This window comes from Rhineura floridana, chromosome 4 (genome assembly GCF_030035675.1).
Source record: "Rhineura floridana isolate rRhiFlo1 chromosome 4, rRhiFlo1.hap2, whole genome shotgun sequence".
NCBI classification, from domain to species: domain Eukaryota; kingdom Metazoa; phylum Chordata; class Lepidosauria; order Squamata; family Rhineuridae; genus Rhineura; species Rhineura floridana.
The window spans coordinates 173222099-173236099 of record NC_084483.1 but is presented as its reverse complement, the minus strand read 5'-3'; the positions used below and the strand labels follow the sequence as shown (position 1 = coordinate 173236099).

General features: G+C 39.5%; 1 protein-coding gene across 10 annotated transcripts in view; it reads left to right on the top strand.

The window, feature by feature from the left end:
- PROX1 (prospero homeobox 1) overlaps positions 1–13552 on the top strand; it is an 88170-nt gene extending 74618 nt beyond the window's left edge. For 8 of the 10 annotated variants that reach the window (XM_061625227.1, XM_061625218.1, XM_061625219.1 and 5 more), the window contains one exon: positions 4006–13552. In XM_061625227.1, coding sequence (XP_061481211.1) covers positions 4006–4194 — 189 coding nt within the window. In that variant the 3' untranslated portion in view covers positions 4195–13552. The remainder of the gene's footprint in view (positions 1–4005) is intronic. The other 2 variants (XM_061625228.1, XM_061625226.1) reach the window with 1 other exon arrangement.
- Positions 13553–14001: the final 449 nt, after the last annotated feature.

The following is a 14001-nucleotide window of genomic DNA, read 5'->3' as shown; positions in this document are numbered from 1 at the left end:
AACATATCTAGGGCCACATTTACATCAAACATTTATTCCATTATTGTTCCACTTTGAACAGTTATGGCTTCTGCCAAAGAATCCTGGGAAGGGTAGTTTTTGAAGGGTGCTGAGAGTTGCTAGGAGACCCTTATTTCCCTGAGAGAGAGAGGCACTTTTCAAAGTGCTTTAACAGCCAGTCCCTCTTCCCAGAGAACTCTGGAAATTGCAACTCTGTGAGGGGAATAGGGGTCTCCTGACAACTCTCAGCACCCTTCACAAACTACCCTTCCCAGGATTCTTTGGGGGAAGCCATGACTGTTTAAAGTGGGATAATAGTGGATTAAATATCTGGTGTGAATGTGGCCCAGGTAGACCTGGAAGAAACTCCTGCCTGAAATTCTGCAGAGAAGCTGCCAGTCAGTGTGGACAATACTGAGCTAGGTGGGCCAATGGTCTGACTTGGTATATGTTAGTCAGTCCAAAAATGGTCCTGCCTGCTCCCCCAATCTAGCCCAACACTGTCCACTCTAACTGACAGCTTTTCAGGCAAAAGTCTTTCCCAGCACTTCCTAACTTTTTATTTGCCCTGGCAGCTTGGAATTTAAGAGCTAAATTTGTGTCTCAGCTTTGAATGATCTGTTTGTAATGGCATATTGCTAAACAAATAAAACAATTATTGGGGAACTTCCTAACTGTGATCCTATAACTGAAGATGCCAGGGATTAATTCTAGGACTTTCTTCATGCAAAATATGTGCTCCAGCAGTGAATCATGGCTACTCCTCCTCCACTTGTCCTTCATAAACACTTTGTACCAAGCAATTCCAGGAAAGAAATGGCTATTGGGGAATGGAAATGGAAGCCACTCAGTCAAACAGCTGATCTTTTGAAGCTCTGCTGGCAGAGTTGCATTGTGAGCGGCCACTCACATGGATGGGTTTTATTTATTTATTATTTATTTTATTATACTTGTATACTGCCCCATAGCCAAAGCTAACTGGGCGGTTTACAGTAACTAAAAACATTAAAACAAATACAATTTAAAACAGATCTTATAAAAACAATTTAAAACACAATTTAAAAATTTAAACAGTATAAAACACATGCTAAAATGCCTGGGAGAAGAGGAAAGTCTTGACCTGGCGCCAAAAAGATAACAGTGTTGGCGCCAGGCACACCTCATCAGGGAGATCATTCCATAATTTGGGGGCCACCACTGAGAAGGCCCTCTCCCTTGTTGTCATCCTCCGAGCTTCCCTTGGAGTAGGCACCCAGAGGAGGGTCTTTGATCTTGAATGTAGTGTATGGGTGGGTTCGTATTGGGAGAGGCGTTCCATCAGGTATTGTGGTCCCAAGCCATGTAAGGCTTTATAGATTAAAACCAGCACCTTGAATCGAGCTCGGAAACATACAGGCAGCCAGTGCAAGTGGGCCAGAATCAGTTTTATATGTTCGGACCGTCTGGTCCCTGTTACCAATCTGGCCGCTGCATTTTGCACAAGCTGCAGTTTCCGAACCGTCTTCAAAGGCAGCCCCACGTAGAGTGCATTGCAGTAATCTAATTTGGAGGTTACCAGAGCATGGACAACTGAAGCCAGGTTATCCCTGTCCAGATAGGGATGTAGTTGGGCCACCAACAGGAGTTGGTAGAAGGCACTCCGTGCCGCCAAGGCTACCTGAGCCTCAAGTGACAGAGATGATTCTAGGAGAACCCCCAAGCTACGAACCTGCTCTTTCAGGGGGAGTGCAACCCCATCCAGGACAGGTTGGACATTCACCATCTGGTGAGAAGAACCACCCACTAGGAGCATCTCAGTCTTGTCTGGATTGACCCTCAGTTTATTAGCCCTCATCCAGTCCATTGTCGCAGCCAGGCACCGGTTCATCACATTGACAGCCTCACCTGAAGATGAAAAGAAGAAATAGAGCTGTGTGTCATCAGCATACTGATGGCAACGCACTCCAAAGCTCTGGATGACCGCACCCAACGGTTTCATGTAGATGTTGAACAGCATGGGGGACAGAACTGACCCCTGCGGAACCCCATACTGGAGAGTCCAGGGTGCCGAGCAATGTTCCCCAAGCACCACCTTCTGGAGGCGACCTGCCAAGTAGGAGCGGAACCACTGCCATGCAGTACCTCCCACTCCCAACTCAGCCAGTCTCCCCAAAAGGATACCATGGTCGATGGTATCGAAAGCTGCTGAGAGATCAAGGAGAATCAGCAGAGTCACACTCCCCCTGTCTCTCTCCCGACAAAGGTCACCATACAGGGTGACCAAGGCTGTTTCTGTGCCAAAACCAGGCCTGAAACCCGACTGAAATGGATCCAGATAATCGGTCTCATCCAAGAGTGTCTGGAGCTGGCCCGCAACCACTCATTCAAGGACCTTGCCCAGGAATGGAACATTTGCTGCCGGCCTATAGTTATTAAGATTTTCTGGGTCCAGGGAGGGTATCTTCAGGAGTAGTCTCACTACTGCCTCTTTCAGGCAGCTAGGGACCACCTCCTCTCACAGAGAGGCATTAATCACCTCCCTGGCCCAGCCAGCTGTTCCATCCCTGCTAGCTTTTATTAGCCAAGAAGGGAAGGATCCAGCACAGAAGTGGTTGCATGAACCTGTCCAAGCACCTTGTCAACGTCCTCAAGCTGCACCAACTGAAACTCATCCAAGAAATAGGGACAAGGCTGTGCTCTGGATACCTCACTTGATTCATCTGCTATAACACTGGAGTCTAAGTCCTGGCAGATGCTAAAGATTTTATCCTGGAAGTGCCTAGCAAATTCATTACAGTGGGCCTCAGATGGTTCTACCTTTAAGAAGTGGGTGTGTATCTGCATGTCCTGCATCCTTTTTAAAGAGTTTCCTGGGGGTAAGCTCCATTGAACTTGGTGGCACTTACCTCTGACTGCATAGATTCAGCTTGTAAAATGAATGAAGGCAATGAAAAGGAGAAGATTTAGAGTGAATTGCCTTCATTGAAAGAACACTTTTCTCCAAACACATAGTTGTGGAAGATGCTGAAAACCACACACCCATGTGCATTGATTTTCAATATGCCAGATGAAGTGGATTGTCATTTAGAAACCTAATGGGTCAGATAGCATTTGAGTCTATGGTCACAGCATGTGCAGAGCCCCCTGATGCATAAGTGTGGTTTTTATTGGAACACTTGCAATGATGGGGGACTATAATGGCTGAGTTCAAGAAAATGTTATGGGAGCACCACAAACAAAGCAACTGCTGAACCAGGCCATTAGGGGAGCCTTTATCATTTATTTATTTCTTGCATTTGTATACCACCCCATAGCTGAAGCTCTCTGGGCGGATTACAACAGTTAAAAACATTAAGAACAAATATACAAATTTAAAAACACATTTTTAAAAAGCAATTTAAAAACAAATGCTAAAATGCTTGGGAGAAGAGGAAAGTCTTGACCTGGCACCGAAAAGATTACAGTGTTGGCACCAGGCGCACATTATAAAGCTGCGAACAGTCATTCATAGATGCCCTATTTCTTTTTGGGCTTTCAGCACATGTAACTGGGACTGAAGCTGAACATGCTGAAATTAAGAAGTGATGTTCTTTTCAGCGCATGCTAAATTCTCACGTGAACTCTCATAGAGAAAGGGTGAACAAGTACATCAATACATGGGCAAAATCCCCCGCAGACCTTCAAGGCAATAGCTGTGTACTGTTGTTCTTTCTTTCTTCTTTCCATTCCCTTCCTCTGCTAATTATATCTTATAAATCCAGCACCCTCTAAACCCAGATGTTCATAATTTAATACCTACATTCTGTGATTCAGCTTCGTAAAGCCAGCTAACACATGTTTTAAAAGTTATTACTATTGTGCTATATATAACAGCCTTGCCTAAGAGAATCGAGGTCTGCCACATTTAGAAAATGCAGGTGCTATGTAAGCTCTCTTTTGAAAGCAAGAACTTAGCTCAGTTTCCTTTGAAGACCCAGAGACTTGAAACTGAAAACTTTTATTAATGCCATTGTCTCCTTGTATCAGCAGGTTCCAGAGAGATTCCTGGAAGTGGCACAGATCACATTACGAGAGTTTTTCAATGCCATTATCGCAGGCAAAGATGTTGATCCTTCCTGGAAGAAGGCCATATACAAGGTCATCTGTAAGCTGGACAGTGAAGTTCCTGAGATTTTCAAATCCCCAAACTGCCTCCAAGAGCTTCTCCATGAGTAGAGATTTCAACCACTATTTATGAATGTATAAAAAAGTAGCAGACCCCATTTTTTATGTCCATGTTGTGTGCGAGTGTGTGCGTGTGTCTATATTAATTTTTCATATATATATATATATGAAATTAATATATATGGAATCAGATAAGAATCCCTCATGATTTTTTTTATTTGAGTAAAAACTGGATAATTATTTTAACTCCAGCCTTTGTTTTACCTTTGCCCATAACTTTTAATATTTTGAAGGAAAAAAACATTGGGTTCCTTTTTTTTTCAGGGAGAAGAATGTTTTGAAGTGTGTGCAAGCCTGTTTTAGTAAGTTTAGGGTATTACATATACACACACATATATATATTGCCATTTATTACTTGCTACAAAGTGGCATTTTGTTTCAGAAAGACAAATGTCGCAGAGCAATTCTGCAGACAATTATATATCTTTGTTTATATTAAGCTCTCAACTCTATAGAGGCATTTCACAACTTAGAGCTTTCTAAAGTTTAGCTCAACCTTTTAATGATGGCGGTAGATTTTTGTGTGTGTTATAGTTTTGAAGACATATAAACAACCCTTTCTGTTATTTAAACAAATCTACACCAGTTGTCAGGCTTTCCCTATATGAGAACAATATATGCCCCCAAATAATTTTACCCCATTTTCCAATGTCCTGGATGCTGCTACAAGCATGTGCATCAATATTTTCAGCCATATCCCCTACTGCAATTTTCTTCAGCCTTGAGTCTACAAATGTCATTGCAGCTCCTGTCAGCCACAGCCAACTTAGCCAATGGTTATAGTTGGTGGGAGTTGTAGTCCAACAGCACCTGAGGACTCAAGATATCTGCCCTCCTACAGCAGTTCCCAGGAGTGTTCCCCACCTCGCTTTTCCATTCAGTAAATTTGAAAAACAGAAGGTAATGGGAAGAATTTCTATGAACCTATTGCAGGCCTGAAAAGGTTATATTTTGAAAAGGGTTGGATGCAAACCAAAACAGGTTAGGGAGAAGGTATAGAACCCCAAACTCCAGTATTGGAATTCCCCTTATTTTCTTGAGTTTGTCCCATCACTGTTTACCAAGATCTTATCCCACCCCCAACCCCACTTTAAGCAAAGCAGTATTGCACAAAACAAAACAAGCTCACTCTAGGCAAGGGGTTTGGAGTGTTGACCAAGAGAGTACACAACATTATGTAAGTATTTTTTTTTAAAAAAAATCATAATATGGTCAGCTTATTAAAACAATAGCACTTCACTCTCCATAGAGTAAACAACACCTTGCATGACTCCCAGTCATAGCTGAGCGTTTTTAAGTCCCATTATTTCACTGGTAAATCTCTCCTATGGAAATCAATGTGCCTTGAAGGCTGCAATCCTGTGCACACATACTGGGGGGGGGGATAGCCCAGTGAATTTAGTAGGACTTACTTCTGATATGATAGGATTAATCTGCTTTATGCTTACCTTTTGTGGCAAGGTGTCCTTTCCCTTTACCACACTGAATGGTCAGGTCTTGGCCACATCCTAAATGGCATTTTTATCAAAATATATTCCTCTTTCCCCACCCCCAAGCCCTTAAGTGGTGTATATAGATAATATTTCATATTTTTACCTGAAAAAAATTAAATTACCCTTTCATCTGAGAAGCATTGTATTATACTTCTGCTTTATTTTAAAACTGCTGGGGGGAGAGACAACTTGTACCTTGCTTGCTGGGGCTGATGGAATTTGTAATCCAAAACTTATGAAGGGTACCAGGTTGGGGAGAGCTGGCAGAGACTTTTAAAACATTTGGTATCACTGAAAGGAGTAAGCAAGGCACAATATATATACACAGAGACAGCACAACTCTACAGAACATTAGTCATTCCAAGTTTCATTTAACCCATTGGAACTTCAGTTGTTAAACTATGGTTTCTTACTTACTGGGACTTAAGCATGCTTCAGTGGCTCTTGGATTGTACCTATAAATCATGCAGAAACTTTATCCCTGTCATCTTAGCTAGGAAAGCTAGCCATTTCTATTATTTCCTCAATATAAGTGATTAATTAATGCTGAATAGAACTGATCAGACCTCTTCCCTTCTACAGAAAAGTGAGTGGCAAACAAAACGTGAGCATAATGCATAATATAGGAAAGAATGGGATTTATTAGAGTTTTCCTGTTATTTCACATCAAGAGAACTTTTTTGCCATCGCCTTGCATTGAAGAGTGAGAGCGATCACATGGATCAATTTGAGGCCTGGTTGCAGACACACATGATTTCAACAGGGCCAAAGTAGACATGACCCTAAACCAGCCTTTCCCAACTAGTGGACCACCAGTTATTGTTGTTGGACCACAACTCCCATCAGCCTCAGCCATCATTGCCAATGGTCAGGAAAGATGAGAATTGCGGTCCAACAACATCTGGTGGCCCACTAGTTGGGAAAGGCTGCCCTAAACTGATAGCTACTAATGAAAATGGCAGCCATGTGTATAATTCCTACCATTCCATAATATCTACTGTATATTCACATACTGAGGACATAACGTTCTGTGTTTCTTCATCAGCACACAATGGGATGGGCAGGGAAGCAAAAGACCTCACAATATCCAGTCATGGTCAAATTCTCCTTCATGGTCGTGCTGGGAGGAGTTCAATGCCTGGATGTCATTTTCTGCACTGGCTAGGCATGTTTAGCATATCTAGTTCGGCCCTGTTTTTTTTACATTTACTGAAACAGGATTCATATTTTAAAGAAGCACCAGATGAAGTTTCTCCTCAAGGTGACCAAAAGCAGTTTACTGTACAGTGGAAAATTAATAGATGGAGTGGAATGAATACAGCTGAAATGAATTGCTACAATAATCAGCCTTGTGGTTAGTTTTTATGCTTTCTTCAATGGTCTCCTTTTTATTTGGCATTTTAGCAAAGGTGTAGTGTCTAGTAATGTTTCCTTATATTCCATGGCATTATGTGTTTGTCATTTTCTCTGTTATCTTTTGTACGGATGCAGTAAGAATTTATTGTTATCTGGGCTAGCATTTTTCCTTACCCACCATGTCTCCTGGAAATTTGATACAGATTTGATACCAATTAGCCAAGGCATCTATTTTACAGCTTAGCAAGTTAATTTTTTTTAGTACCCTACCTTTTTTTCCTCCCTTTCTTGAACTTTTATTATTATTATTAAACAAAAATTGTATTTTGATTTTGGAGAGTGAAAGTTTACCCCACGTGACATTATATATTTTTAAAAATGCTGACCTAGTCATTGCAAAGATGCTTCATTTACAAATACTGCTTGAGAGACAGAAATGGATGAAAATAGTTGTCAGTGAAAAGCCTTAAAAAACCTGAAACGACCAAACTAGGACACCCAGGCCACAATCCAGAGACCCTCTTCCACATGCAGCAAAAGAAGTTCCCATGCAGGGTAGCAATTTTCTCAGTGCAAGTCTTTTGCACAAGAATGCAAGCAAGAAGCATTCCAACGACATAGACTGCATACAAAGCCCAGAGGGCTTTTTCGGATATTATGATTCAGTAAATCATGTTTTTTTCAAAGCTAGGAATAAGTGTCAATCCCATACCTTTGCCTCTTCCTGTGCATGTCACCTGTGGTACTTCTAAACTCTGGTTCCCAGTTGCATCCATAATGCAGAGGTGTGACATTGGCTTACTAACCAGGATCCACATTTAGAACCTGGCTATAACCTGACATTAAAACAGTTCTCTGTTTCAGGCATCAGACATAGTTTAAACAGACCAAGATCAAAGTGCCAAAGCAGGTAAACAAGGAAAGAGAACATGGGGAGAGCATTCAGGTTTAATGCTTGTTCCTAGCTTAATAAAGTATGGTTTATTGAATGTCTGAACTGCACCTAATTGTGCATAAGCTTAATTTTTTTTTCACCCACAGCTCTCTGGATTGCAGCCCCTGTTGTTATCTTCAAACACTAATTGTGTCTATGCAGTGTAAGTGATGCAGCCAATAGCATGGGGAAAAGGGCCACCAATTTGTTGCAGTGTGCATTGCACTCAAAGCAAGTCAAGCTGTTTCTAAACTTCCTCTGAAGTATTTAAGTACAATTTCTTTTTGCATCCATACAGTCGACAGCATAATTGCCACTCATTTAATTTGTGCATGATGCGCAGACTATTAGAACATTTCCATATGTAGGGTTTTGCTGACAATCACCTGCAACCCCAGGTTCAGAATGCTTGTTCCTGTTCCAAGCACTGCTTGTCTAGATGCACTTATTGGCAGGCGAGGCAGAGCTACTGTCATGCCAAAATAATGACAGTAGCTCTAAACCTCTGCACTAGCAAGTACCTCTTCACATAAGTACTTACTATTGTGCTTCCTGTTCTGCACTGCCATTGCTGCTTGGAACATCTCAAAATGCCATTTCATTGTGTAGTAGTTGTATCTGAAATAATATGGTTAGATATCTCCTTCCCAAAGCTCAAACATTTCTTCCTGTTGACGGGGAATATTCCATTTGTGATTTAGGGTGTGTTTTCCCCATGTGTTATCACAGAAGCTTGCACATGACAATTTCCCATTAGTTTTTGCACATAGTTAACTATTAAAACCGAAATACACTTTTGTGGCAATCCCTTACACGTGCAGAGTCTACTGTTTTGTTGACCTGCTTCTCACATAACGCTAAGCTAAACCAGGCTTAACGTCAAAGAGTGAGTGTGCACGTACAAAGAGGAAAAATCGCAGCAGCTTTACTCCTCTCCTGGTCCTGCTGTTTCCACGCCACCCAGAGCTAAGTCATGGTTTAGCTTAGTGTTAGGCCCAAATCCAGGTTCATAATTTGTCTTGCTTCAAACAAACCACAAGCTTTAGCCAGGGTGATTTTTGGGAGAGGCAGACATAACCAAACCATGTCTTAGTTCTGGAAAGTGCAGCAGGACTGGGAGAAGAGCAAAGCGACTGCAGTTTCCCCCCTGAGTACCTGCATGCTTGTTTATTGTCCCTAAGCAGCGGTTTGGCTTAGCATTATGTGCAAACTGGGCCACCTTGGACATTAAAAAAACCCTAACATACTAAAGCCATACTTCACTTATAATGTGTAGGCACACTTCTAGAAATACTTTCCTTATAGATTTTTTTGTTAGTATTATCAGTTTAAGTATAATTAGTACTACTATAATTATTATTGACTGAAAATGTGATTGATTCAATTAAGTGAACACTAGACTTTATGGCATTTATTTATTTATTTCTACATAGTATATATAAAATCACTGGTGAATAACACACAGGGATACTAAGTGTAAGAAAGAAGGAAAAACAAGCCTTGATCTGATATATTGACATTTATGATTTAACTAGGTTTATGAGGATTTCATTGCATTATATGGCCATATTGCCTTTGTGCCTCCTAAGGCACATAAAACAAAATGGAAAGCATCAATCTTTGCTACATTTTAAGTAGATGTCATCATCCACCCTCTTTAGTATTACATTTTAAAACAAAACTCTGATCCTGATCCTATAGATGTCCATTTCCATAAAATGATTTGCACAGAAGGAGCTATAGCAGCATACATTGCTTGCTAGTAGGGATAAGGGAGAAATTAGATTCAGTTCACATTTAAAGCTGAATCTATCAGATTTGTACTTTCCGAAACAATATGAGAACCGACACATAGCAATCCGCTGAGATTCGCACTTATCTGAATTTGTGATGCAGTTTGCCAACCAAACAATGTTTACAAAAATGCATATATTAGTGCAAAGTGTGCATAAAAATGAATACATTCGTGAAAATGACACACAAAAATGCACTGGATTAGGAAACTGCTTGCAACAATGCATACGTTAGTCCAAAACTGCATACAAAAATTGTGTAATTAGGAGAAATTCTCGCTAAAATGCAGAAGAATTTTTATGTGGATTGGTTTGGTTTGGTTTTTTAAAAGCACACTCCTGTAGAAATGCGGAGAGCTGAATTTAAGACTGGAGAAATGAGAAACTGAGACAACCAAAACGGGCATCCCTGCTTGCCAGGTTTGTCCTACTGTGCTGCTTCTCCATTGTGGTTCCATTATAAAGAAAGAAAGAATGGTAACTATCAAGAACATAGGGTTGCAGTTGACACAGTTGGCTCTGTCATGCCCAAAATAACGATAGGATGATATTTAGGTTAGCTGTTTGTTCCCCAGACACTCAGGGGATATCTACACTACAGATGTAAGCTAGTTTAATGGTGTTTCCTTTTCCCTCAGGAACACTGGAGCATGTAGCTCTGTGAAGGAATATCTCTTATGGAGAATTCTCTTCAACTACAGCTCCCAGGAATTCTTTGCAAGAGACTCATGCCAGTCCAAACTGATACAAGCTCGTAGTGCAGATAGACATTGTGCATTGCAGTCGCTTTGCTAGTGCTGCATCTGACGATGGTGGCTGTTGCTGGTGTCACATCGCTGATCCCACACTGCTGAGCCAGCTAGATGTCCTGGGTCAGCTTGTAATGTCAGCTTGCCACAGCAGGTGTGACTTTGAGCACAGCCAGCAATAACCCCCACCACACCACACCTTTTCTCAGCAAAACTGTACATAGGATTGGGTCATAAGGCTACTTTTGCTGTAGTACAGAAGAGTTTATATAAGGAAAGAAGTTCAAAAAAGGTTGAAATCCCATGCTGACATTCATTTCCTTCCAATACATTTTTTCCTGCATAGAAATTTGAGATTATAGTGTGTGCCTAGACCTTACATTCACCAGCGGAAGGATTAGGGAAAAATCCTTCAAATTACCAGTTTTTTTCTCCCCTTCACAAGTACAATTGTACTTGTCCCTTCTGTGACCCACAATTGTAATTTTTTGAACCTTTTTCGCCCCTCCCTCCAGGTACTACAGCTGCAATAAACGCTAGGTTATTTCCCCCCCTTTTTTCCAGCTGTTTGACATAATGTTGATAGCTATGCATATTTTGTGTCTTTTTAATGAAAATTTAAAAAGCAGGAGAATGTTTTTGAAGAAGAGAATTTTTAGAACTGTTTGATAATGCAAATTATTTTTTTCTTAGTCCTTTGAGCAGCATTCAATTTTGAAAAGAAAAAAAAATTCTTGTAGAATGCCAACTTTTTTGTAACAGTGGTGCAGATTTTGTGTTTTCTTAGCCTAATAAAAAGTAGTATAGAAGCAATATTTCATACGTATTATATATATGTGTACAAATATACATACATATATACCCACATATACATATGATAATATATAGATATATATATATGTATATATGCTTATACACACACAATATGCGTGTGAAGTGAAAGGCTTACCTTTTTCCAGTGTAGATTAAGAACCTATTTTAGACATTTGTTATGTTTTGTGAGAAGAATGTTCTATCTGAAACTATGAAACATTTAATTCTTACTGTATCTCTGGTTGTGTAATGGGAACGCTTCACATTAAAATGGTTTTTAAAAAGTGAAAGATATTAGAATGTAGTAATTATTTAAGGAAGCGTTTGCCCATATATTCCTGAGGTTTGCTTTTGTGCCTCTGAGTATTATTTAATTTACAGTGTTTTAAGTCTGCAGAATCATTGTTACTGTACCAGGTATGTGGGTGAACATCTATAGCTGAGGGGAACTTTTATAAAGCAATGTATATATTCACCTTGATGGCTCTTCTTGAATAAAAGGCACATGATTTTAATAACTACACTCTGAACATCTGTTAAATTTATAAGAAACGCTGCAGTAACTATAGATAGTTGAAAGCATTCTTTAAAACCCAGCTCAATACTTTTAAAAGAGAGTTCTCTCTCACTCTCTGTCTCTCTCTCTCTCATCATGTGTCTAAGACATGGGTGATTCAGTTTCTGTAAAATTACAGATTTTTTTTCTATGTGCACAAAGTAATTTATTGGCAAAGGGTTTTTTTCCCCTCTACAGGTTAATATTAACTAAGAAATAAAAGTGAAGATTTTGTGGCTTTAAATATAGGACTTTCACCAGCAGAACAGAAGATATAAATATATATATAAATATATATATAGATAGATAAATATAAATATATATAAGAAGTGGCTTGCAAACCCCCTCAAATGAGCATTGTACATGAAAATTAATCAAAAAATTTAAAAAAATCATCTATCTGTCATGTGTATTATATAGTAATTATTGATGTTCTAGTGCAAAGACTTCTTTTGGGTATCTATTCTGTGTTTGGAAATTTTTAAAAGGCATTGTTTTCAAAAAGCTCCCCTTCAAGAATGTAACTGATTTATATGAGTAACCAGTTACTGTATTGCACTTAAATGTTCTGTTGAAGGAAATGCAATTTTTATTTTCTGTAGAACTGTTGGTTGTAAACCATTGAAAATGCTCATATTTTCAGCTGGGATAAAAACTGTTGTTTAACTTTTGTGTCTTCTTAGGAATAACTGTTTCAAAGTAAGAAAGGTGGTGACTTCAGGCATTGTTTGTTTGTCATCTATGACCCTCAGTTATGTTCTCTATCTAGCCAGCTGTCATCAGAAATACTAAAATTGCACCTGAAATACACAGTCAAATCCGGATGAGATTCACACTTAAATTCCAGCCCAAGTACATCTGGCCTGGGCTTTTATAAGGCATTTGTTTTAGTGTAACACTGTAGGTCAGACTTCCACAACATGGTGCCCTCTAGAAGTGTTGAACTCCAACTACCATCAGCTCCAGCCAGCATGGGCAATGGTGGGGAGGGTGGGAGTTGTAGTCCAACAACATCTGGCGAGCACCATGTTGAGGAATGGTGCTTTAGGTTTCTTTCTCTCTCACACACACACACATATACTTGTTCTTTTATTGAGAAGATATTTGGCCATATAAATTTCAACTAAAGAGTCAGAGAAATGTATTAGGAAGAATCAAAGGTTAAGGCATAAACTACTATTGTCCCAGCAACTTCTCATATGTATATAGTTAGAAAAGTGACAAAACACTGCCTTTATATTATTTAGCAATATGTTGTAAATAGCATTATTAAACTCTTTTTTTTGTAATAAAGACCCATTAATTTGAACTTAGTACAATAACTGAATTATAAACTCAATTTTTGATTTTTTTTTTTAATCTTTGATTTTTTTAGCTAGAGGCAATTTCAGCTGTGGAATTTTTTTGTTGACGTTGTCTATTGTTCTGAAGACTTTGCATAATTTATTGGTTTAATTTATCCTAATTTATTTGATGGTGTACAATTTTGTATTGCCAAGGATGTACTGTAATATTAATTGATGATGTGATAAAACATGAAGACTCCCCTGTCTGTATGGAGGGAAAAAGGTGCAGTAGACAATTGACTGGGAAAAAAGTTACAATTCTAGCTTGGCAGCTACTAAATTGAAAAAAAAATCAGGAAAAATTGTTTTTGGGGGTGGGTGGGTGGGGTGGGAAGGAAGGGAATCTTATTTTGTGTGTTTTAAGCTTTTGTATACTCTCCAGACCTTTACCTTTTTGCTTTGTACCACTTAAAGGATACAGTAGTTCAATTGCCTTGTGTGCCTTCCATCTTCTCTAAACTGAATGTATGTGCAGTATATATGCAAGCTTGTGCAAAATAAAATATAAATTACAAGCTCATTGCCATGGTTTATATTTCTTTCTAAGGGCCTCTCCTTTTCCACAGCAAAAGATGAACCACTGAAGGCAAGCTACTCTAAAGAACACAAGTACTTTTTTTTCTGCTGGGGGATTAAAAGAATCCCACAACATGTGGCTTGTTCAGTTTAAGACCTTCACTTGGTACAGACCAAGCATATACAATTTAGGCAAATGCCAGGTTGCCAACCTGGTACTCAGTACATTTCCTGGGTTTGCT